At 43.5% G+C, this 27,337-nt stretch overlaps 1 protein-coding gene across 1 annotated transcript in view; it reads left to right on the forward strand.

The window, feature by feature from the left end:
• Positions 1–25,212, forward strand: part of LOC120020909 (mitogen-activated protein kinase kinase kinase 1-like) — a 115,799-nt gene extending 90,587 nt beyond the window's left edge. The window contains exons 14-20 of the mRNA XM_038964532.1: positions 4,489–5,875; positions 13,952–14,104; positions 14,492–14,654; positions 14,810–14,941; positions 15,215–15,357; positions 16,368–16,499; positions 24,158–25,212. Of these exons, the coding sequence (XP_038820460.1) occupies positions 4,489–5,875; positions 13,952–14,104; positions 14,492–14,654; positions 14,810–14,941; positions 15,215–15,357; positions 16,368–16,499; positions 24,158–24,307 (2,260 nt within the window). The 3' untranslated portion in view covers positions 24,308–25,212. The remainder of the gene's footprint in view (positions 1–4,488; positions 5,876–13,951; positions 14,105–14,491; positions 14,655–14,809; positions 14,942–15,214; positions 15,358–16,367; positions 16,500–24,157) is intronic.
• Positions 25,213–27,337: the final 2,125 nt, after the last annotated feature.

Below are 27,337 nucleotides of genomic sequence, written 5' to 3' on the forward strand. Positions count from 1 at the left end.
ACATTTCTGGGATCTTTTATTTCAGCTCATGAAACATGGCACATGGCACATGTTGCGTTTATATTTTTGCTCAGTGTTTATCACATCCCACTGGGTACAAATGTCAATTCAACGTCTATTCCACGTTGGTTCAACATCATTTCATTTAATTGATGTGGAAATTATGTTGATTCAACCTGTGTGTGCCCAGTGGGAAAGAAAGGAGTGGTTTGTGACACACAAGTGCAACCGTGGGTTAATGCTGGATCTGATTGAATCAAGCCCCTAATTGTAGAAAGAAGATAAAACGGACTGGAGTACAGCAGAGTCTGAATGGAAACTAGTGATGCGTTGCCACTCATCAAACCAATCAAGGTTTTTGCAGTTGGCTGGCAGCAGACTGGGCTGTAGGTGAAGCATGTCAGGTACTGGTGGCCGCAGGCTTGGCACTGGATGAATCATGTTGGACTGTAGTGGGAGCAGCCTGGGTGGGGCTGGCAGCAGAGAAGTCAGCAGTAGGGGTGGTGAAGTCATCCAGAAGTCTGCCAACTGTGGGGTCCATTGCATAGTCCTCAAAATGTGTCTCCTCCGAATCAGGGTCCATGTTCTGCATGGCCTTCCTGAGCAGGTAGTCCTCACAACAATCAGCTCTCCTGAAAATGAAAAAGGCAGAATGCAAAACAAGACTAATATGATAGGGACACTCAGAGGCTGTAGACAACTTGGCCAGGCTACGGACATTTATTTATTTAACCACCTAAGTCAGATAAGAACAAATTCTACCCCGGCCAAACCCGGACGACGCTGGGCCAATTCTGCGCCGCCCTATGGGACTCCCAATCACAGGCCAGATGTAATACAGCCTGGAATCGAACCAGGGACTGTAGTGACGCCTCTTGCACTGAGATGCAGTGCCTTAGACCGCTGCGCCACTCAGGAGCCCTTTACAGACATGTTGTGTCTGTCTCATCGCGCACCAGCGACTTCTGTGGCGGGCCGGGCGCAGTGCACGCTAACCAAGGGAGCCGGGTGCACGATGTTTCCTCCGACACATTGGTGCGGCTGGCTTCCGGGTTGGAGGCGCGCTGTGTTAAGAAGCAGTGCGGCTTGGTTGGGTTGTGTTTCGGAGGACGCATGGCTTTCGACCTTCGCCCGTACGGGAGTAGTAGCGATGAGACAAGATAGTAATTACTAGCAATTGGATACCACGAAAATTGGGGGTAAAATCTATTTTTTTTTTTTAATTTAAGCCTATAAGAATGCATGGTATTATTGGAAAATGTTCTGTATTCAAGCAAGTAGGCTAATCAAGCATCATGGCAAATGAGTCAACAGGCTATATCAACTAGGCTATATCATGGACTGACTGATTTTAATTCATTAACAAATACGTAAGTATATACAGCGAATTCAGAAAGTATTCGTAACCCTTGACTTTTTCCACATTTTGTTACATTACAGACTTATTGTAAAATTGATTAAATAAAGCATATCCTCATCAATCTACGCACAATACCCCATAATGACAAGAGAAAATACGTTTTTAGAAATTTTTGCAAAAATAAAAAACAATACAGAAATAGCTCAGGTGCATCCTGTTTCCATTGATCATCCTTGAAATGTTTCTACAACTTGATTGGAGTCAACTTGTGGTAAATTCTATTGATTGGACATGATTTGCAAAGGCACACACCTGTCTATATAAGGTCCCACAGTTGACAGTGCATGTCAGAGCAAAAACCAAGCAATGAGTTCGAAGAAATTGTCCGTAGAGCTCCGATACAGGATTGTGTCGAAGCACAGATCTGGGGAAGGGTACCAAAAAAATTCTGCAGTATTGAAGGTCCCAAAGAACACAGTAGCCTCTGTCATTCTTAAAGGGAAAAAGTTATGATCCACCAAGACTCTTCCTAGAGCTGGCCAAACTGAGCAATCGGGAGATTGGACAGGGAGGTGACCAAGAACCTGATGGTCACTCTGACAGAGCTCCAGAGTTCCTCTGTGGAGATGGGAGAACCTTCCAGAGGGACAAACATTTCTGCAGCACTCCACCAATCAGGCCACTACCCAGATGGAAGCCATTCCTCTGTAAAAGGCACATGACAGCCGGCTTAGAGTCTGCCAAAAAGGCACCTAAAGGATTCTCAGACCACGAGAAACAAGATTCTCTGGTCTAATGAAACCAAGATTGAACTCTTTGGCCTGGCACCATCCCTATGGTGAAGCATGTTGGAGTCAGGATCGAAGGAAAGATGAACGGAGCAAAGTCCAGTGAGATCCTTGATGAAAACCTGCTCCGGAGCGCTCAGAATCACAGACTGGGACGAAGTTTCACCTTCCAATAGGACACAGCCAAGACAACGCAGGAGTGGCTTCGGGACAAGTCTCTGAATGTCCTTGAGTGGCCCAGCCAGAGCCCGGACTTGAACCCGATTGAACATCTCTGGAGATACCTGAAAATAGCTGTGCAGCGATGCTCCCCATCCAGCCTGACAGAGCTTGAGAGGATCTGCAGAGAAGAATGGGACAAATTCCCCCAAAACAGGTGTGCCAAGCTTGTAGTGTCATACCTAAGAAGACTCAAGGCTGTAATCACTGCCAAAGGTGCTTCAACAAAGTATTGACTAAAGGGTCTGAATACTTACATAAATGTGATATTGTAGTTGTAGTTTTTTTTAATACATTTGCACAAATTTCGAAAAACCTATTTTTGCTTTGTCATTATGGGGTATTGTGTGAAGATTGAGGGAACAAAAACATTTAATCAATTTTAGAATAAGGCTGTAATGTAACAAAATGTGAAAAAAGTCAAGGAGTCTGAATACTTTCTGAATGCACTGTAGGGCATTTTACAGTAGCTATGGCTTGACAAGTTTACAATCTAGATATCAAAGCATTATTTACATTTACGTAATTTAGCAGAGCGATTTACAGTTGTGAGTGCATACATTTTCATACTTTTTTTCATGCTGGTTCCCTGTGGGAATCTAACTCACAACCCTGGCGTTGCAAGCTCCATGCTCTACCTACTGAGCAGCACGGGATTATCCAATTTAGCAGGCATAATCACATAATAACTAGTCAAAACAAACGTTAATAGCTCCCCCCCCATTGAAAGTCAGTGCTTTTGTAATATTACCAAATTATATGTGTGACCTGTTTACATAGAAAGCAAAGCTGTTTACATAGATAGCAAACTTTAGCTAGATAGCTAATGAATTTAGCTAGTTGAATAGCATTTACTAAAATGGGCAATAACTTAACCATGGTAATGTTAGCAGATTGCATTATATTTTACTTGGACAGTTCTCTTACCTATGAAAATGAGAGCTACTGTAAATGTACTATACTGTTACCATGCGAGCTAGCTAGCTTGCCAGGTAGCTAAGCTATGTAGCAGCTATTGATAGCCACAAGTTAGCGGTTACTATTTAAATTCTATTGTTGGAAAACAAGTTGGCTGTGGTTAATATCAGCATTGCAGTATAATTCATGTGTTTAATCTGATAGTCCAAGAGAAAGTTGGAGAGGGTTGGCTAGCTAGCTAGCTACAGTTCTGTCTCGATCGTGCACTGTCTGGACGTCGCTCTTTTTTCCCCCAAGTGGTTGAATGAGTCATCCAATAGCGTACCCCTCCATTGTTCGAAATATGGAGTGGTGTGAGGCTGTGTCCTTCTTCCAAAAAATGAGAAGCTACACATGATTGGCTTTTGAAACATGGACATGGAGATGATGATTGGACATGGTTGACAACCTAATGTGAGTTAAAATAGCGCCACCTGCCGCCCGGTCCCATTTTTACAGTCGTTGGTATGACTCGGCCGGGAATCGAACTTCCAGTCTCAGGGTGGACACTAACCACAAGGCCACTGAGTAGGTATAGCCTGGTATATCCTCGACCACCGAAACAAGGTCAAGACCTTTTAGACTGGAGTGCGTAGCTTCTGACACATAGCCTTTGACCTGTTCCATTAATCTAAATGTTCATCGCCAGACTCCTAAGGTTCTATTATATATTCTCTGGGCCTTTTAATAAACACCTCAAACTTTATTTGAAATGGTGTCCTGATTTGTAGTTTGTTATTCAGTATTTTGGGCTATTTGTAATGTTGGTAGCATTATGGAACTGCTAAACCTTTTTTTCAAGTAAGAATAGGTAGACTCATAACCACTCTCCATTCTGGATAACACTTTCTTGAATCATACATTTGTATCTCACACAGTGCATTTATTGAAAAAAAGTGTACACTCTAGGGCAGGGGTGTCAAACTCATTCCACGGAGGGCCTAGTGTCTGCAGGTTTTTGGTTTTTCCTTTCAATAAAGCCCTAGACAACCAGGTGTGGGGAGTTCCTAACTAATTAGTGATGTTAATTCATCAATCAAGTACAAGGGAGGAGCGAAAACCCGCAGACACTCGGCCCCCCGTGGAATGAGTTTGACACCTGTGCTCTAGGGAATAGGGAGTCATTTGAGACAGCCTTTTAAGTTGTCCTTCTCCTCTCTCCAGGTATCAGAAGCTGCTTCCCTTGCTGAGCTTCGCGCTGCAGTCCACCGACAACTCCCACTCCATGGTGGGTAAGCTGTCTCGCCGCGTTTTCCTGAGCGCTGCACGCATGGTGGCCCGCGTGCCGCATGTCTTTGTCAAACTCCTGGACATGCTTAGCATCATCAGCTCCACGCACTACGCCCGCATGCGCCGCCGCTTGCTCGCCATCGCCGAGGAGATGGACATCCTGGACACCATCAATCTGGGCCTGGAGATCATGGAGTACAGCGCCAGTGAGGCACATGAACTGGTCAGCGCCGCCTTCCTGGAGCCCTCCGCACCTCAGAACTCGCCCAACATGACCGAGAGCAACACACCAACGCATACGATTCAGCTAGCCAGTGGAAAGGGAGGGAGAGGTTGCTTTGGCAAGGTGGGAGCAAGTCCTGAGGATATAACTGACAGGTTAGCGGCCATTTCGACTAGCACCTGGCATCCCGATATGGCAGCTTCCGCGTGCAGTGGGGCCCAGGCCGGGCACCCAAAGCTCCCTGTTCGGACACGTAACTGCCCCCTCAGCCAGTTTCTGAACTCCTCCTCTTCCAGCCAAGCCCCTAGCCTCCCCTCACCCTCCACCTCCTTCCCGGGCCCTGACAGCAATCCCAAACCCCGACCCCAGAGTTTCGTTCCCAGCAAGCTGGCATCTTCTGCCTCCTCCTGCTCCCCTGGCGCCCAGCGCATGTTCCACCAGCAGAAGCCCTGTAGCAGCAAGGACCCTGAGAAGCAGCTCCCCTCCCCCTGCTCCACCCAGGCGAGACACGTCCCCTCCAGCCAGATCCACAGACCAAAGCCCTCCCGATCCACCACCCCCGAGGGGCCCAAGGTCCTCTGCACCCCGCCCACCCCAAGAGTCTCTAAGAGCAGCTTGAAGCTGGACCTCCAGGGGGAGTCGGCCAGCCTTTCTACTAGCACCTCCGGAGGCGAAGGCCTCTCCACAGGGGGCCACATGGGGGGAGCCACCACCCTTATCACCAGTGAGGACAGCTGCTTCACCCCCGTGGAGGAGAAGTTCTGCGGCTTGAACGCCTCAGCCGAGCTCAATTCCTCCATGGAAGACCTCCTGGAAACCTCAATATCGGCAGCCGGCGATGCCACCACCGTCACCTTCCAATCGGAAGTGGCCCTGCTATCGCCAGAGCAAGTCGTGGACATGCCAGGGGGAGGGGGGGCTGTGGGGACGTACAGTGAGGACGTGACGCAGCACCAGAAGTGCAAGGAGAAGATGGAGGCGGAGGAGGAAGAGGCGCTGGCCGTGGTCATGGCCTTGTCGGAGTCACAGGACGCGCTGCCCGTCATCCCCCAGCTACAGGTGGACAAGGACCAGGACTGCATCATCGTCCAGGCAGATGTGAGTTAATTAAAACACCCTCAGGAACTTACGTACCTATTAGACCAATTTCCCAGACACAGATTTTGTGTAAAAATACTTTGAACTGAGAATCTTCGTTAAGCTTGCTTCTTAGTCCAGGTCCGGCAAATTAACCAATACAGGTTTAGACTGAATAAAAATGTTACCTTAACAATACAAGGTCGAGTAGACATAATAACTGGCAGATGGGTAGAGAACATTGAACATTGTTACACCAAAGCTCATAGACATCATCTGAATCATATCTTGCATATCAACCTGTTGACTGCTAAACCGTATTATAAACCGGTTAGTTTGGGTCCTGGATGCTGATTGGTTGAAACAGCATTTCCGCCTTGTGTATATCAGACAATATACCACGGGTATGACACAAAAATACTTGCTTACTGTTTTATTTAGGTTGGAAATAGGTTTATAATAGCAATAAGGCACCTCGGGTTGTGGTGTATGGCCAGTATACCATGGCTAAGAACAGCCCTTAGCTGTGGTATATTGGCCAATATACAACAAGCCTTATTGCTTAAATAAACCAGGATTTACAAATAGTATCCCCCACCAGCTCTCCAGAAAAGCCCAAAAAGTCTAACATGTAGCATGTACAGATAACTTCTAAAATAATGGAAACGCTTGAGTAAATGAGGGATACAAAGTATATTGAAAGAAGATGCTTCCACACAGGTGTGGTTGCTGGGTAAATTAAACAATTAACATCCCATCATGCTTATGGTCATATATAAAAATGCTGGGCAGGCCATTATTTTGGCTACCATGGCTATGCCCCCATAGGATGACAATGGGCACGAGTGGTCATTGAATAGTTTGATTAGCATGAAAACGATATGAACCATAAGCCATGACTGAAAAATATTGGTTGGTTACAAAATCGAAGGACCATTAAAATAGATAGAAAACTCAGGTGCTGGTTTCGAGGCCAGTAGTAACCACTGCTGTGGGAGGTTTGGACCTATCGCCAGGAGCAGCAGGCAAACGTTATCCTGCTACTTGTGGGCCCGTGATAGGCTCAACGAAATTGTGTGAGGGGTGGGAATGGGCGGCTTTCTCAATTCCCTTCTCCGGCTGTTGTATTGGGCAGTTCAATGTCTCAGTACCTGGAGCAAAAACGTTGTGCTATCCAGGAGCACGAGTACAGGACATCAATAAGCTGCTCCCAAACATTTTAAACCAGCATCAGGAAATTGAGTCTATCAATGTTCATGTGGGATTCAATGACATTATGAAGGGCAGTGCACTACTTGACACCAACAAAAGTCCCATAATATCTGGTCCTCTGCCCTCCCTAAATCGTTCAGAAGAATTTTAGCCCTCCATAACTGGCTACGAGACTATTGCAGCTCTGTGGGTGGAACATTTATTGACAGTTTTGATACCTATTGGAAACAAAGCTTGTATTATAAGAAGGATGGGATCCACCCAAATCATTTGGGTTCCTGGATCCTTTCACAGCATTATAAGGCTGCATTGAGACAATGACTTATCATTGACCCAAGCCCAGCTCAGGCAATACCTACCATTGTGTTGCTGAGTTGTCATAATGCTTCAGCAAATGTACATTATCGCAGGTGACGTTGGAAGACACAATGTAAGTAACATAATTTATGTCCCTCTTACTGCCCTGAATGCCTCTGCTGATCCTACAGCTATTGTATGCAGTAATCATGTGCCTATGAACCATAGTTATACTGTTAGAACTGAGGCGGTGTGCCATAGCAGGAAGTCCACTGTGTGCATCTCACCCTGCAGTAACATAAATAACCTGAGCATGTCTACCTCTGCTAAGCTTCCCAGTAAAGCAATAAAAACAATCAAGCATCTCAGAAAAGTGCTAAAAATAACCCATGTTAACATGTGTAGCTTAAGAAACGGGTCAAATGAAATCAATAATTTGCTAGTAACAGATGACATTTGTATTCTGACAATCTCTGAAAACCACTTAGATAATACCTTTGATGACACATTGGTAGCAATACATGGTTATAAGATCTACAGAAAAGAAAGAAATACAAAAGGTGTAGGTGTGGCCATTCATTTTCAGAACCACATTCCTGTAAAGCTTAGAGTGGATCTTATGTTAAATAATGTTGAAGTAATATGTCTACAGGTTCATCTGCCTCACCTAAAGCCCATTCTGGTGGGAAGCTGCTATAGACCACCAAGTGCTAAAAGTCAGTATCTGGATAACATGTGTGAAATGCTTGATAATGTATGTGATATCAACAGAGAGGTATATTTTCTGGGTGATTTAAATATTTACTGGCTTTCATCAGGCTGCCCACTCAAGAGAAAGCTTCAAACTGTAACCAGTGCCTGCAACCTGGTTCAGGTTCTCAGTCAACCTACCAGGGTAGTTACAAACAGCATAGGAATGAAATCATCAACATTGTTCACATCTTTACTAATGCTGCAGAAATGAGCTTGAAAGCAGTATCCAAATCCATCGGATATAGTGATCACAATATAGTAGCCATATCTAGGAAAACCAAAGTTCCGAAGGCTGTGGCTAATATAGTGTATAGGATGTCATACAATACGTTTTGTAGTGATTCCTATTGTTGATGTCAAGAATATTTGTTGATCTGTGGTGTGTAATGAGAAGCAACCAGACACTGCACTTGACACGTTTATGAAATTGCTTATCACAGTTACTAATAAGCGCACACCCATTAAGAAAATGGCTGTAAAAACTGTTAAATCCCCGTGGATTGATGAGATATTGAAAAATGTTATGGTTGAGAGAGATGAGGCAAACGAAATGGCAAATAAGTCTGGCTGCACAACAGATTTGTATATGTATTTATTATGGATCCCCATTAGATGCTGCCAAGGCAGCAGCTACTCTTCCTGGAGTCCGGAAAAATTAAGGCAGTTATACAATTTTAAAAACATTACAATACATTCATTACAGAATTCACAACACACTAAGTGTGTGCCCTCAGGCCCATACTCCACTACCACATATCTACAGCGCAAAATCCATGTGTAAGTGTGTGTATAGTACGTATGTTATCATGTGTATGTATGCATGTCTGTGCCTATGTTTGTGTTACTTCACAGTCCCAGCTGTTCCATAAGGTGTATTTTTACCTGCTTTTAAAATCAGATTCTACTGCTTGCATCAGTTACCTGATGTGGAATAGAATTACATGTAGTCATGGCTCTATGTAATACTGTCCACCTCCCATAGTCTGTTCTGGACTTGGGGACTGTGAAGAGACCTCTGGTGGCATGTCTTGTGGGGTATGCATGGGTGTCCGAGCTGTGTGCTAGTATTTTAAACAGACAGCTTGGTATCTTCAGCTTGTCAACACCTCTTACAAAAAAGTAATGAGGAAGTCAATCTCTCTTCCACTTTGAGCCATGAGAGATTAACTCTCTGTGTACTTTTAAGGGCCAGCCATGCTGCCCTGTTCTGAGCCAACTGCAATTTTCCCAAATCACTCTTTGTGGCACCTGACCACACGACTGAACAGTAGTCCAGGTGCGACAAAACCAGGACCTGTAGGACCTGCCTTGTTAATAGTGTTGTTAAGAAGGCAGAGCAGCGCTTTATTATGGACAGACTTCTCCCCATCTTAGCTACTGTTGTATCAATATGTTTTGACCATGACAGTTTACTCCAGGTTTACTCCACGCAGTTTAGTCACCTCAACTTGCTCAATTTCCACATTGTTAATTACAAGATTTAGTTGAGGTTCAGGTTTTTAGTGAGTGTTTTGTCCCAAATACAATGCTTTTAGTTTTAGTAATATTTAGAACTAACTTATTCCTTGCCACCCACTCTGAAACTAACTGGAACTCTTTGTTAAGTGTTGCAGTCATTTCAGTCGCTGTAGTACCTGACGTGTAGTGTTGAGTCATCCGCATACATAGACACCCTGGCTTTACTCAAAACCAGTGGCATGTCGTTAGTAATGATTGAAAAAAGCAAGGGGCCTAAACAGCTACTCTGTGGAATTCCTGCTTCTACCTTGATTATGTTTGAGAGGCTTCCATTAAAGATCACTCTCTGTGTTCTGTTAGTGTCACGTTCTGACCATAGTTCTTGTGTGTTTTACTTGTTTTAGTGTTGGTCAGGACGTGAGCTGGGTGGGCATTCTATGTTGTGTGTCTAGTTTGTCCATTTCTATGTATGCCTGATATGGTTCTCAATCAGAGGCAGGTGTTTGTCATTGTCTCTGATTGGGAACCATATTTAGGTGGCTTGTTTTGTGTTGGGGTTTGTGGGTGGTTGTTTCCTGTCTTTGTGTTCTGCACCAGATAGGACTGTCTCGGTTTTCACGTTTGTTATTTTGTATTTTGTATAGTGTTCACGTTATCGTCTCTTTGTTATTAAACATGTTGAACACTAGCCACGCTGCGTTTTGGTTCTCTCCTTCATCTCAGGAAGAAAACCGTTACAGAACCACCCACCAAACTCGGACCAAGCAGCGTGGTAACGGGCAGCAGCGGCAGCAGCGATGTCAGGAGGAATGGATTTGGGAAGACGTGTTGGACGGAAAGCGTTGCTACACATGGGAGGAGATCCTGGCTGGAAGGGATCGCCTTCCATGGGAACAGGTGGAGGCAGCTAGGAGAGCTAGCTGCGAAAGGGAACCGGTGTTACGAGGGAACACGGTTGGCAAGGAAGCCCGAGAGTCAGCCCCAAAAATGTCTTGGCTAAAGGGTGAATGTGGCAAAGTCAGGTAGGAGACCTGCGCCAACTTCCCGGGCTTACCGTGGAGAGCGAGAGTACGGGCAGACACCGTGTTATGCAGAAGAGCGCACGGTGTCTCCTGTACGTGTGCATAGCCCGGTGCGGTACATCCCAGCTCCACGTATCGGCCGGGCTAGAGTGGGCATCGAGCCAGGTGCCATGAAGCCGGCTCAACGCAGCTGGTCTCCAGTGCGTCTCCTCGGGCCAATGTACATGGCACCAGCCTTACGCATGGTGTCCCCGGTTCGCTAGCACAGCCCAGTGCCGGTTATTCCACCTCCCCGCATTGGCCTGGCTACGGGGAGCATTCAACCAGGTAAGGTTGGGCAGGCTCGGTGCTTAAGAGAGCCAGTACGCTTTCACGGTCCGGTATATCCGGTGCCACCTCCTTGCTCCAGTCCAGTACCACCAGTGCCAACACCACGCACCAGGCTTCCTGTGCGTCTCCAGAACCCTGTTCCTCCTCCACGCACTCTCCACGCAACCAACAATATTTTACTTTATACAGTGCATTTGGAAAGTATTCAGACCCCTTAACTTTTTCCACATTTTGTTACGTTACAGCCTTATTCTAAAATAGATTTTAAAAAATACACAGCAATCTACACACACTACTCCATTATGACAAAGCGAAAACAGGTTTTTAGAAATTTGTGCTAATATATTAAAATTAAAAACATTCAGACGCTTTGCTATGAGATTCGAAATTGAGCTCAGGTGCATCCTGTTTCCATTGATCGTCTTTGAGATGTTTCTTCAACTTAATTGGAGACCACCTGTGGTAGATTCAATTGATTGGACATGATTTGGAAAGGAACACACCTGTCTATATAGTTAAATAAATTAAATAAAAAATAAATATATATATAAGGTTCCACAGTTGACAGTACATGTCAGAGCAAAAACCAAGCCATGAGGCCGAAGGAATTGTCCGTAGAGCTCCGAGACAGCATTGTGTCGAGGCACAGATCTAGGGAAGTGTACCAAACATGTCTTCAACATTGAAGGTCCCTAAGACCACAGTGGCCTCCATCATTCTTAAATTGAAGAAGTTTGGAACCACCAAAACTCTTTCTAGAGCTGGCAGTCCGGCCAAACTGAGCAATCGGGGGAGAAGGGCTTTGGTCAGGAAGGTGACCAAGAACCCGATGGTCACTCTGACAGAGCTCTAGAGTTTCTCTGTGAAGATGGGAGAACCTTCCAGAAGGACAACCATCTCTGCAGCACTCCACCAATCAGGTCTTTATGGTAGAGTGGCCAGACGGAAGCCACACCTCAGTAAAAGGCACATGACAGTCAACTCTGAGTTTGCCAAAAGGCACCTAAAGACTCACACCATGAGAAACAACATTCTCTGGTCTGATGAACCCAAGATTGAACACTTTGGCCTGAATGCCAAGCTTCACGTCTGGAGGAAACCTGGCACCATCCCTACGGTGAAGCATGGTGGTGGCAGCATCATGCTGTTGAGAGGTTTTTCAGCGGCAGGGACTGGGAGACTAGTCAGGATCGAGGGAAAGATGAACTGAGCAAAGTACAGAGATATCCTTGATGAAAACCTTCTCCAGAGCGGTCAGGTCCTCAGACTGTGGGAATGTTCACCTTCCAACCGGACAACGACCTTAAGCACACAGCCAAGACAACGCAGGAGTGGCTTCGGGACAAGTCTCAATGTCCTTGAGTGGCCCAGCCAGAGCCAGGACTTGAACCCGATCGAGCATCTCTGGAGAGACCTGAAAATAGCTGTGCAGCTACGCTCCTCATCCAACCTGACAGAGCTTAAGAGGATCTGCGGAGAAGAATGGGAGAAACTCCCCAAAAACAGGTGTGCCAAGCTTGTAGTGTCATACCCAAGAAGACTCAAGGCTGTAATCGCTGCCAAATATGCTTCAACAAAGTACTGAGTAAAGGGTCTGAATACTTACATAAATGTAATATTTCAGTATTGTGTGTAGATTGATGAGGATTTTTTTTTCTCATCAGTTTTAAAATAAGGCTGTAACGTAACAAAAGGTGGAAAAAGTCAAGGGGTCTGAATACTTTCCCAAGGCACTGTATAGCAAATACAGCAATGTAGAAATGTCTGCGAATATAACCCAGATTATAAACTGGGTGGTTCGAGCCCTGAATGTTGATTGGCTGACAGCCACGTTTATGATAAAACATTTTTTTTTACTACTCTAATTACATTGGTAACCAGTTTTTAATAGTAATAAGGCACCTCGGGGGTTTGTGATATATGGCCAATATACCACAGCTAATGGTGTTGCGTCTTGCCTAAGAATAGCCCTTAGCCATGGTATATTGGCCATATACCACACCCACCCCCCGTGCCTTATTGCTTAAATATAGCATGAGCGATATACACAAATAATCTAGCATAGCACCATGCATGAGAAATGCTAACAAACGACTAAATGCTAATAAGCATGCTAAATCCTAATACATTCTGAATTCAATTGTTAATGCTAGAGCTAACGCTAGCGAGACCGCGAGCTAACGAACACCCTCAATACAAATGGCAGTTATAACAATAGTTAATATTGAGATCCGAAAACAACAAGACATAAACATCTTAAGGCACTTTTAGATGCATGCACAATAAAATATCAGACAGCAAAAGTATTTTAACCATAGGAGAAAGACTAGTAGGATGGAAAACATCGTATGGTGAAAGCACTTTTCTGACATCTGCCCTGCTCGTGCTACACTGAACGTCCCAGGAATACTAACTGCTGATAGGCTAACATAATGCTGTCTGGCATGACCTTGACCAATAATAAGAACTAAAGAAGTTTGGGTCTTGTGAATAGGAGGCCTATGGAGAAAGCACTAAATAGCTGACTGAAGCTGTCCGTTTTTACAATGGCCGTCTCAGTCACCAGAGCTCAACCTAATTGGACACTTATGGGAGATTCTGGAGCGACGCCTGAGACAGCGTTTTCCACCACCATCAATAAAACACCAAATTATGGAATTTCTTGTGGATGAATGGTGTCGCATTCCTCCAATAGAGTTCCAGACACTTGTAGAATCTGTGACAAGGTGCATTGAAGCTGTTCTGGCTTGTGGTGGCCCAACACCCTATTAAGACAGTTTATGTTGGTGTTTCTTTATTTTGGCAGTTAATTGTATGTGTATAGGCAATAGGCCTAGGCCACGTTCAGTCGACAGACGTGAAACGTTGCAGATAGAAACGTCATAAATAGAACTGACGTGATTCCTGGCTACATGTCAGAAATGCATGTTTGTTCTACATAATATCTATCTGAGTGTTCCACGACATTGTGTCCTGCCCTGGTATGGGATGGCATACTGACACGATGTCTTATATGGTTCCCCAGACCCCAGAGACTCTGCCTGGCCTTACCAAAGCAAAGCAGCCCTACAGGGAGGGCCACGAGTGGCTGAAGGGCCAGCAGATTGGCTTGGGGGCCTTCTCCTCCTGCTACCAGGCCCAGGACGTGGGCACTGGCACCCTGCTGGCAGTCAAACAGGTGAGAAGAGGAGACACATACAAGGCAATCAGAGAGCCTATCCTAGGGCTGATTCTCCTATGATGAATTCCAAACAACTCCTATGTACTCCTGTTGATATGATAGAAATGGATAGGTATAAGCAATATTGTGAAAATTCATCCTAGCCGTTCAGAGGGCAAGGGAGACCTATTACCATATTTTCTATACCGATTCAATTCTTTCAGATCTGCAGGAGTGTCTAGGATTGGGAGCTAGGTGTTGTTTCTAGGTGGGGCCTATGGATTCCATTTCAGAGTTGATTCAATTTTAACAAGTGACATCAAACTGAGATGTAGCCCTGAAAGAGAATGTCCAGCTCTTTCATCCCCTAATAACCATGAGTGTGTGTGTGTCCTCTCCATCTAGGTGACGTATGTGAGGAACACATCGTCAGAGCAGGAGGAGGTGGTGGAGGCTCTGAGGGAGGAGATCCGGATGATGGCCCACCTCAACCACCCCAACATAATCCGCATGCTGGGGGCCACCTGCGAGAAGAGCAACTACAACCTGATGGTAGAGTGGATGGCAGGTAAGGGCCTTTGATGATGACACATCCAACGTTGAAAAAACAAAAAGCATTGTCCTCCCTCCTATAACAATCACACTTGTTGCTCCCTTAGAAATAGAATGACTAGGTTATAGTACTTCTATCTCTATAGTTTATCCTCTCTCTGTTGTGTCCAGGTGGGAGTGTGTCCCATCTCCTGAACAAGTACGGGGCCTTCAAGGAGGCTGTGATCATCAACTACACGGAGCAGCTGCTCCGAGGCCTGGCCTACCTCCACGAGAATCAGATCATCCACAGAGACATCAAAGGTGAGTGCGCACACGCACACACGCACACAAACAACCTCCAGCACACAGGAAATCCCTGCTGAAATTGTGCTGCCTGTCACAGAGCTTAAGGAGGGGGGATGGCGAGCCCCTATGTGCTCGACCCAGGACACAAACAAACTCATTTATGTGTTCCACGTTTTAGCTTTGACTGTGGGGGCTTACTATAATAAGGGCTTGGGATTTTTTACTGGTCAGGACATCCTATCTCTTCAATAACTACCCTTCCCCCACTCCACTCTCTCTCTCCCCCAGGTGCCAACCTGCTGATTGACAGCACAGGTCAGAGGCTGCGTATAGCCGACTTCGGAGCTGCTGCCAGACTGGCCTCTAAGGGCACTGGAGCAGGGGAGTTCCAAGGCCAACTCCTGGGAACCATCGCCTTCATGGCCCCCGAGGTAAACATGGATGAGGGAGAGAGACTAAATCTGTGTCCGAATTAGCACTCTCTTCCCGGCATTTATAGTGCACTACTTTTGACCAGAGCCACAGAGCATTTCAGACACACACACTGTGTACAAGTGATGGCTGGCATGAAGCTTGTGAGCATAAAGCTAGAAAATTCTGCCACTTAAACAAATGCCCTAAGATCAAAACCTCTCAATCCTCTGTATCCTGTTTGTGGAGAGGATCTGAAAGAGAAAGAAGAAACAGCGGCAGAAGCAGTAGCCTTCTGTGGGAGCTGTTTTTTTTGAAGAGGTCCCTGAGGATGCTGATAATGAACTGGGCTGCTGTGCTGTGATAGGCAGTTCACAGCTGAACTCACTCCTAATTAAACAAGGTTTTGGGAGCCACAGTAGTAACAAGGCATTAAAGGTCCGGACTCCATTGTGGGGGCCCTCTCTCAAAAGGGATTATAATTTTCTTTCATTTGGGAGTTACTGAGAAATCGAAATCCACTTTAGTTCAGTTCCCCAGCGGACACGTGATTCTGAATGGCCTGCATAATGGCGGCTGTGTTTCGCGGCGAAAATAAATCTTTGTCGGAAGCCATTGACATTTAAATATCCTTCCCCAAACATAAGAAAGCAAGATTTGGCCTCAGAATTAATTGAAGCCATAGTCGTGATAAAGAATGAAGAAAGAGGGCAACTAAATACAGACCCAACAAAACATGATGGGAGGCTCCGTGATAAATTTAACTCGTTGGCCGAGTCACATCCTTTGGTTTGACATTATGTGTCCATCCACCAAAAATAAGTCTGTCTTCAACAACACCCAGTCAAGTGCTGTAAAACAATGGCTTGCCATTTCGGTCAATTCTGCCGCTATTTGCACATTAAAGACTATGAATGGAGTAGAGTTAAGTATGCGTGTGTAGTGGGTGCGTGCATTAAATGCTTAAATTCAATAAACGTAATGCATTTGTCCATATGTTGATACCTTCAGTGTATGGTTGACTCTGTAGGTGCTACGTGGACAGCAGTACGGCCGGAGCTGTGATGTGTGGAGTGTGGGATGTGCCATCATCGAGATGTCTTGTGCCAAGCCCCCCTGGAACGCTGAGAAACACTCCAACCATCTGGCCCTCATATTCAAGGTACCGTCAATACAAGTAGTGTGGTGTGGTCCTGTATGGCTCAGTTGGTAGAGCATGGCGCTTGAAATGTCAGGATTGTGGGTTTATTCCTGGCGCCACCCAATGTGAAAAATTTATGCACGCATGACGATAAGTCTCTTTGAATAAAAGTGTCTGCTAAAGGGCATATATTATGTTTATTATTATTATTCTAATTAAAGTCACAAAGTTAGTATTTTAAGGAAACCATGTCCAGTCACTTAGATATGTGATCAATTTGTCTTCAGGACCAGAAATATCCTATACCTAGACATTTTATTGTTGGGTCTTGAGCATTATCATTGAATATGCGACCCACAAAAAACTGCACAATCAGTGTTTTCCCCAACTAGATGGAGTTGGCACTCTGCTTGTAAGGCTTGAACTTAAAGAATTCACAGGATATACTGCCACAACATGACTTTATATTGATTGATGTACACACATATAGCCGAAAAAGCACACATATAGCTGTAAAAACTCACGTATAGTTGTAAAAGACATACAGTACTCTAGTGACTTCAGAAAGCATTCATACCCCTTGACTTGTTCCACATTTTTTGGTGTTACAGCCTGAATTCAAAATGGATTAAAATATATATATATATATTCTCACCAATACCCCATAATGACAAAGTGAAAACATGTTTTTTTTAATGTTTGCTAATTTATTGAAAATTAAATACAGAAATATCTATATATTATATTCTATATTCAGACACCCAAGTCAATACTTCATAGAAGCACCTTCGGCAGCGATTACAGCTGTCTCTAAGACCTTTCCACAGCTGGATTGGGCAACATTTGCCCACTATTCTAAAAAAAAAAAAAAATATTCAATCTCTGTCAAATTGGTTGTTTATCATTGCTAGACAACAACTTGGCCACTCAGGAACATTCACTGTCTTCTTGGTCAGCAACTCCAGTGTAGATTTGGCCTTGTGTTTTAGGTTATTCTCTTGCTGAAAAGTTCATTAATCCCCCAGTGTCTGATGGAAAGCAGACTGATGAACCAGGTTTTCCTCTAGAATTTTGCCTGTGCTTAGCTCCATTCCATTTATTTTTTATCCTGAAAAACTCCCCAGTCCCTAACAATTACAAGCATACCCATAACTATACTTGAAAATATGGAGCGTGGTACTGTGTTGTAATGGATTTGCCCCAAACATAACACTTCGTATTCAGGACAAAAAGTGAATTCCTAGGCCTCCCGGGTGGCGCAGTGGTCTAGGGCACTGCATCGCAGTGCTAGCTGCGCCACCAGAGTCTCTGGGTTCGCGCCCAGGCTCTGTCGCAGCCGGCCGTGACCGGGAGGTCCGTGGGGCGACGCACAATTGGCATAGCGTCGTCCGGGTTAGGGAGGGTTTGGCCGGTAGGGATATCCTTGTCTCATCGCGCTCCAGCGACTCCTGTGGCGGGCCGGGCGCAGTGCGCGCTAACCAAGGGGTCCAGGTACACGGTGTTTCCTCCGACACATTGGTGCGGCTGGCTTCCGGGTTGGAGGCGCGCTGTGTTAAGAAGCAGTGCGGCTTGGTTGGGTTGTGCTTCGGAGGCCGCATGGCTTTCGACCTTCGTCTCTCCCGAGCCCGTACGGGAGTTGTAGCGATGAGACAAGATAGTAATTACTAGCGATTGGATACCACGAAAATTGGGGAGAAAATGGGATAAAATGTTAAAAAATTTTTTTTTTTTAAGTGAATTTCTTTGCCACATTTTTTTGTAGTATTACTTTAGTGCCTTGTTGCAAACAGGATGCATGTTTTGGAATATTTGTATTCTGTACAGCCTTTTCACTTTGTCATGTAGGTTAGTATTGTGGAGTAACTACAATGTTGTTGATCCATCCTCAGTTTTCTTCTATCACAGCCATTAAACTCTGTAACTGTTTTAAAGTCACCGTTGGCCTCTTTCCGGCAACTGAGTTAGGAAGGACGCCTGTATCTTTGTAGTGACAGGGTTTATTGATACACCATCCAAAGTGTAATTAACTTCACCATGCTCAAAGAGATATTCAATGTCTGCTTTTTGTATTTTTACCCATCTACCGATAGGTGCCCTTATTTGCGAGGTATTGGAATACCTCCCTGGTTTTTGTGGTTGAATCTGTGTTTTAAAATGTACTGCTTGACTGAAACCTTACAGATAATTGTTAAGGTCATTTCGAAAAACATAATTCCACTTTCAGGCAGAATTTTATGAGATTTGAGAACACGTGAGTGATTTTAGATCATTCCTCTATGCAGAGTCTTTCCAGATCCTTGATATCCTTTGTCTGCGCTGATGGACTGCCCGGCAGGTAGCCTAGTGGTTAGAGCGTTGGGCCAGTATCTGAAAGGTTGCTGGATTGAATCCCGGAGCTGACAAGGTAAAAATCTGTTTTTCTGCCACTGAGCAAGGCAGTTAACCCACTGTTCCCTGCCGCCGAAAACGTGGATGTCGATTATGGCAGCCCCCCGCAGAGGGGTTGGGTTAAATGTGGAAGACACATTTCAGTTGAATCCATTCAGTTGTACCACTGACTAGGTATCCCCCTTTCTTCAATTCAATCCACAGGTTTTCAATAACCAGGTTTCCATCCAACCTTTTTATGCGAGTAAAGTACATTCCGGATAAAAAATGTCATGACAGCTTGATGGGATCAGTAATTTTGACAGTAAACTTTCCACATATTGACACAAAAAAATACGCTAGAAAAGGTGGGATATTTTTATGCGAGAAATAAAAACGCTTTTATGCGCAAATATTGATATAACAACCATCATATTGAAGTAAATTCGAGCCACACAGTGATATTGTCTGGTCCTCCCACTATGACTTTGGAAAGCATGCAGTTTATTAGTCTGCAGATTAAATAATTATGATGAACTTCACAGGGTAATGAGCTTCACACTCCTTTCCAATAAATATCTTATTCTGGTGACATGATGATTGATGCTTGGCTGTCCATAATAATCTCATCGTGTACAGTTGAAGTCGGAAGTTTACATACACCTTAGCCAAATACATTTAAACTCAGTTTTTCACAATTCCTGACATTTAATCCTATTACAAATCCCTGTTTTAGGTCAGTTAGATCACCATTTTATTTTAAGAATGTGAAATGTCAGAATAATAGTAGAGAGAATGATTTATTTCAGCTTTTATTTCTTTCATCACATTCCCAGTGGGTCAGAAGTTTACATACACTCAATTAGTATTTGGTAGTGTTGCCTTTAAATTGTTTAACTTAGGTCAAACGTTACAGGTAGCCTTCCACAAGCTTCCCACAATAAGTTGGGTGAATTTTTGCCCATTCCTCCTGACAGAGCTGGTGTAACTGAGTCAGGTTTGTGGGCCTCCTTGCTCGCACATGCTTTTTCAGTTCTGCCCACAAATATTCTATAGGATTGAGGTCAGGGCTTTGTGATGGCCAATCCAATACCTTGACTGTGTTGTCCTTAAGCCATTTTGCCACAACTTTGGAAGTATGCTTGGGGTCATTGTCCATTTGGGAAGATCCATTTGCGACCAAGCTTTAACTTCCTGACTGATGTCTTGAGATGCAGCTTCAATATATCCACATAATTTTCCTCCTTCATGATGCCATCTATTTTGTGAAGTGCACCAGTCCCTCCTGCAGCAAAGCACCCCCACAACACGATGCTGCCACCCCCGTGCTTCACGGTTGGGATGATGTTCTTCGGCTTGCAAGCCTCCCCCTTTTTCCTCCAAACATAATGATGGTCATTATGGCCAAACAATTCTATTTTTGTTTCATCAGACCAGAGGACATTACTCCAAAAAGTATGATCTGTGTCCCCATGTGCAGTTGAAAACCGTAGTCTGGCATTTTTATGGCAGTTTTGGAGCAGTGGCTTCTTCCTTGCTGAGCAGACTTTCAGGTTATGTCGGTATAGAATTAGTTTTACTGTGGATATAGATACTTTTGTACCTGTTTCCTCCAGCATCTTTACAAGGTCCTTTGCTGTTGTTCTGGGATTGATTTGTACTTTTCGCACCAAAGTACGTTCATCTCTAGGATACAGAACACGTCTCCTTCTTGAGTGGTATGACTGCTGCGTGGTCCCATGGTGTGTATACTTGCGTACTATTGTTTGTACAGATGAACGTGGTACCTTCAGACGTTTGGAAATTGCTCCCAAGAATTAACCAGACTTGTGGAGGTCTACAATTTATTTTCTGAGGTCTTGGCTGATTTCTTTTGATTTTCCCATGATTTCAAGCAAAGAGGCACTGAGTTTGAAGGTATGGCCTTGAAATACATCCACAGATAGAGATAAAATTAATCACTAACCTTTGATGATCTTCATCAGATGACACTCATCGGGCTTCATGTTACACAATACATATATGTTTTGTTCGATAAAGTTCATATTTATATCCAAAAATTGCAGAGAGCCACATCAAATAACAGAAATACTCATCATAAACTTTGATGAAAGATACATGTTTTACATAGAATTAAAGATAAACTTGTTCTTAATGCAACCGCTGTGTCAGATTTCAAAAAAAGCTTTACGGAAAAAGCAAAAACCTTGCAATAATCTGAGGTCGGCGCTCAGAGCCCAATCAAGCCATACAGATACCCGCCCATATTGTGCAGTCAACAGAAGTCAGAAATAACATTATAAATATTCACTTACCTTTGATGATCTTCATCAGAATGCACTCCCAGGATTCCCAGTTCCACAATAAATGTTTGATTTGTTCGGTAATGTCCGTCATTTATGTCCAAATAGCTACTTTTGTTAGCGCGTTTGGTAAACAAATCCAAAGTCACGAAGCGCGTTCACTAAAAGCAGACGAAATGTCAAAAAGTTCCATAACAGTCAGTAGAAACATGTCCAACGATGTATTGAATCAATCTTTAGGATGCTTTTAACATAAATCTTCAATAATATTTCTAACCGGAGGATTCCTTTTTGTCTTCAGAAATGCGATAGAACAGAGCTCGCTCTCACATGAACGCGCATGGTCCGCACATGTTCAGCTCATGATAGACCTTACTCAATCCCCTCTCCTTCGGCCCCACTTCACAGTAGAAGCATCAGACAAGGTTCCAAAGACTGTTGACATCTAGTGGCAGCTGTAGGAAGTGCAAAATGACCCATATCCCACTGTGTATTTGATAGGCAATGAGTTGAAAACCTACAAACCTCAGATTTCCCACTTCCTGGTTGGATTTTTTTCTCAGCTTTTTGCCTGCCATATGAGTTCTGTTATACTCACAGACATCATTCAAACAGTTTTAGAAACTTCAGGGTGTATTCTATCCAAATAGACTAATAATATGCATATATTCGCAACTGGGACTGAGGAGCAGGCAGTTTACTCTGGGCACCTCTGGGCACCTTTTCATCCAAGCTACTCAATACTGCCCCTGCAGCCATAAGAAGGGAGAGTCAACTTAGTGTATGTAAACTTCTGACCCACTGGACTTGTGACACAGTGTAAACACTGTAAACAATTGTTGGAAATTACTTGTGTCATGCACAAAGTAGATGTCCTAACCGACTTCCCAAAACTATAGTTTGTTAACAAGAAACGTGTGGAGTGGTTGAAAAACAAGTTTTAATGATTCCAACCTAAGTGTATGTAAACTTCCAACTTCAACTGTATACGAGAGTAGGTGTTATGGACATTTGAGTAGTATGTATAGTCCATAGATGAGCTATTAGTCTCTCTCCAGATATCTATTTTACCTTTATTTAACTAGGCAAGTCAGTTTAGAACAAATTCTTATTTAGAATGACGGCCTAGGAACAGTGGGTTAACTGCCTTGTTCAGGGGCAGTTCGACAGATTTTCACCTTGTCAGCTCGGGGATTCGATCTTGCAACCTTTCGGTTACTAGTCCAACGCTCTAACCACTAGGCTACCTGCCGCCCTATCAGTCCCATCTCTTTAGTAAGAGAGGAACGACATCTTTGCAGATCTAGGGTTTGTGGTGGGGACTTGAGATGATTTGTCCAGGGTTGGGTTGAGGGTACAATTAAAATCTCCAGCCAGCACTCCAAAGGAAACACAATGTTCGTTGAACAGGGTTATCATTTTCGACGTGAAAGCAGGAGTATCTGTGTTAGGGGCGTATATGTTTAAGATAGTAACTGGTTGCCTATACAGTGACTCAGTTATCAGAATAAATCTCCCCCCGGATCAGATATGTTTTTGTCAATTATGAATGGAACATGCTTATGGATAAGAATCTCTTGTAAGAGATATATATATATCTCTTACAAGAGAGGTGTGTCTCTTGTAATAGTGTGATGTTTGCTTTTTCCTTTTTAAGAGCACATATTATATTTTTCCATGTTATTGCATGACCTAGACCATGGCAGTTCCATGCCAGTAGATTTAAGGTACTAGTCAATGTCATCAAGCAGTAATCAAACTCTAGTGCAAGTCATCTCTGGGTATAGGTGGATAATAGTTACAGCTGCAATCACATAAAATAAAACATAAGTGGTGTATGTAAAAGACCAATCTCTGAACACCCCAGCCGAGTTCCCAAACAACTCGACATATCCCGTTGGATCTATTAACCCACGCTCAATCTAATTTCTGTGTTCCGAAAAACGGGAACAGTTTTGGACCAAATAAAACAGAAATGATGGAGCAAATCCTGAAGATGGATCTATAGGATAAGTTGTTTGCTTTTATTAAAACGAAATAGCAACAGGATAAGGCCATAGGCATAAAATTGACACATTGAGCCTCTCGTTACGTCTGTAAATGTGTCATAATCCACAGGCTATAAATGGTGGAGGCCTATGTGAAAATGATAACTACAAATAATAACAGAAAAGGAGAAAAATAAAGTAGGATAAAGGTTTAGTAGGCCTAGGTTAGGCCTACTAAATAAATACAAATTAGACGGCTATAATGACATTTAGCGGGGCGGGTGGGTCATTGTATGGCGGCTATATGTTGTCTTACCTCCTTTAGTAGTAACAGTAATCACTTTTAATCATTGGTCCATTTCTCAGTGATAACCGCGTTGATGGTTATCTTGTTGTTGATGTCAGGCAAAGCATTTTCCAGGATTGTCACCTTGCCCTCTATCACACTGAGCTGAGATAATTTTGATCTAATTTGATGTTGAGTTCTGTACGTTGGGATCTTAGCTCAGAAAGGATGTCTTCAACAGAGTGCGAGGTTGGCAGTTGTTGGCCCTCGCGAGGGGACGGGTCCTCTTGCTCCTGGCTAATGGCACTATCTTTTTCTGAAGCTAGCTGTTTCTTGGAGGCTTTTTCCGCGGCTATTGGTCGAGTCCGGGTAAAAATGTCACCTGTGATGTCGCCTTTTGTAGCGGCCATGACTTTTTGACTAAAGCTAATGGAGTTTTAACTTGAAGTGGAGGTAAGATTAAGAATTGGAAACGACTTGTGCGGAGCTCTTAGTTCATGTGGCCATCTCGTTCAAGGGTCACGTGATCCCCCTATAGCTCAGTATTTCAATTATTTATTTTATACAGTCATTTTTGCTCATCTTTATCAAGGGTGTCAATCATTTCGGACCCCACTATATATATAGCTGAAAAGCACCCTATTGGCCTTCCTCTTTCATCCAAAGACCTTGTGGTTGATTGGGTTTCTACAGTATCATAACTTCACCCTCACCTCCTCTCTCCCTCTCCCCCAGATTGCGAGTGCCACCTGTGCACCCTCCATCCCTCCCCAGCTGACCGCGGGCCTGAGGGACGTCACCCTGCGCTGCCTGGAGCTACAGCCCACGGACCGCCCCCCCTCCAGGGAACTCCTTAAGCACCCCATCTTCCGTCTCAACTGGTAGTCCCCAACATCCTCCCCAAGTCCCCTACCCACCCTATCCCAAAGCGTCCGCACGGAAATACTACTGAAGGCCTAGCCACGCCTGCTTTCTCTCCTCTAAATGCTGCCAATCAGACTAACCTCCCTAATCGCTACCATTACCACCTTCCTTTCACCCCAGACCCTCCCCAGTCATGAGTGGAGGGCCTGGGATGGACAGTAGTATCTGGGCTCTCCTCTCTCCCTCCCTTCTACTATGGCCTCAAACTGCTGTATCTTAGCACAAAATGCAAAAAGCAAGTCACAAAATGTATTCTACGAAAATGGTACATTCTTAGTCAGAGGCCCTTGTTGGTATACTGTAGTCTGTATTGCTCTTCAAGGCTTTGTTCTGGTAATGAAATGGTTCCATAAGCACTTTCATAGCCATTTTGCAGTGCCGCAAAGGTTTCAAGAAGTTATTCCCATTTTAACCCGTGAGTCAAAAATAAGTCCTTAGAACCGCAAACAGAAGACGATGGAGTAAAGATGGTTTTTATCACTTATGTTGTATCGTCTGGTCATAAGTCTCAAACTACGTTTTTGTTTTTAGAGTAGAAAGAAAGGCATAATGAAGTGGTTTAATCGGTTGATTTTGTGCGCTTCTACAAAGATGCCTTTAAAATGTGCATTTTACTGTTGGGCCATCAAGCTTAGTCGAATAATGATGAAGATCACTTAAGTGTTTCAGGGATTGGTGTCATATCTAACAGAAACTTTGCTAGTTTGGCAAGCTTAACACTGAATGTGAACGCTTATGATGCCGGTACTTGTCTGAAATGTGTTTTTGTTTTTAAGATTTTGTTTTTAAGACATGAAAAGACATCAAAAGTTATAGAACACCTACTCATTCACGGGTTTTTCTTTATTTTTTACTATTTTCTACATTGTAGAATAATAGTGAAGACATCAAAACTATGAAATGACACGTATGGAATCATGTAGGAACCAAAAAAGTATTAAACGAATCAAAATATATTTTATATTTGAGATTCTTCAAATAGCCACCCTTTGCTATAATGCCAAGAGTGTGCAAAGCTGTCATCAAGGCAAAGGTTGGCTACTTTGAAGAATCTGAAATATAAAATATATTTTGATTTGTTTAACCTCTCTAGGGGCTGTGGGACGCTACTGTCCCACCTGGCCAACATCCAGTGAAATTGCAGAGCGCCAAATTCAAAAACAGAAATACACATTAAAAAAAATTATAAAACATACAAGTGTTATACATCGGTTTAAAGATGAACTTCTTGTTAATCCAACCAAGGTGTCAGATTTCAAAAAGGCTTTACGGCGAAAGCATACCATGTGATTATCTGAGAACAGCGCCCAGCAGACAAATCATTACAAACAGTTACCAGCCAAGTAGAGGAGTTACACAAGTCAGAAATAGTGATACAATTAATCACTTACCTTTAATGATCTTCATATGGTTGCACTCACAATGTCACGATCTTTCAAGATCGAACCCAGAAGCAGACCAGGACAAGGAGCGCAGGAAGAAGGTGAGTATTTATTTACAGTGAAATGTGAAAAGGTAGATATATCCAGATGGTGTAGCGGGCAGCGGTGGTGAGTAGATGAGAGGAAATAGGTGAATCCAATGTAGTAGCAGAATCCTCTGTCAACCAGGCGGGAATGGAGTGAATGATCCAGGTGAGTAACTGAAGACAAAACAAACGGAGGTAAGTTCAAGGCAAGCAATACGTAAATGAAAACAACAAAACAAATTCTATCCAACTGGAGTCTGGTACTCAGGCACAACATACTGTTCATGGCTAACGATCCGGCAGGGAATGGAAGTCAGGTCAGAGCTTTTGAAGGGTAGAGATGATGATCAGGACAGGTGTGCAGATTACTGACGGGAAACAGGTGCGGGTGAAATCAATCTCCCAATGAGCTAATTCGCCCGGCAACCAGACAGGGTGCGTTCCAGGACACCTGAAACACACTCCAGGACAGACACACAGGCAAACCCAGACTCAGGAAGCGGGATTCGTGACACACAAGACTCCCATTTACTCAATAAATGTTTGTTTTGTGCGAAAAAGTCCCTCTTTATATCCAAAAACCTCAGTTTTGTTCAGTAATCCACAGGCTCAAAGGCAGTCACAACAGACAGACGAAAAATCCGAAAAGTATCAGTAAAGTTTGTAGAAACATGTCAAACGATGTTTATAATCAATCCTCAGGTTGTATTTAGTCATAATAATCAATAACATTTCAACACGACAATAGCTTCGTCAAAATAAAAGGAAAACAATAAAGGCGTGCTCTCGGTCGTGCGCATGAAAAACCTCTGGGACACTGCAGTGTCCACTCATTCAAAGTGGTCTTACTCCCTCATTTTTCAGAATACAATCCTGAAACAATTTCTAAAGACTGTTGACATCTAGTGGAAGCCATAGGAAGTGTAATTTGACCTAAGTCAATGGATACTGTAATGGCATTCAATAGAAAACTACAACAACAACAAAAAATCCCACTTCCTGGATGGATTTTTCTCAGGTTTTTGCCTGCCATATCAGTTCTGTCACAGACATTATTTTAACAGTTTTGGAAACTTTAGAGTGTTTTCTATCGAAATCTACCAATTATATGCATATCCTAGCTTCTGGGCCTGAGTAGCAGGCAGTTTACTTTGGGCAAGCTTTTCATCCGGAGGTGAAAATAGTGCCCCCTACCCTAGTGAAGTTAACATTTTTTGGTTACTACATATGTGTTATTTCATAGTTTTGATGTCTTTACTATTATTCTACAATGTAGAAAATAGTCAAATAAAGAAAAACCCTTGAATGAGTAGGTGTTTCCAAACCTGTGTCTGCTACTGTATATATATATATATATATATATATATATATATATATATATATATATATATATATATATATATATATATATATAGAGTGAACAAAACATTAAGAACACCTGCTTTTTCCATTACAAATTGACCAGGTGAATCCAGGTGAAAGCTATGATCCATTATTGATGTCACTTGTTTAATCCACTTCAA

Source organism: Salvelinus namaycush, chromosome 26 (genome assembly GCF_016432855.1).
Source record: "Salvelinus namaycush isolate Seneca chromosome 26, SaNama_1.0, whole genome shotgun sequence".
NCBI classification, from domain to species: Eukaryota; Metazoa; Chordata; class Actinopteri; order Salmoniformes; family Salmonidae; genus Salvelinus; species Salvelinus namaycush.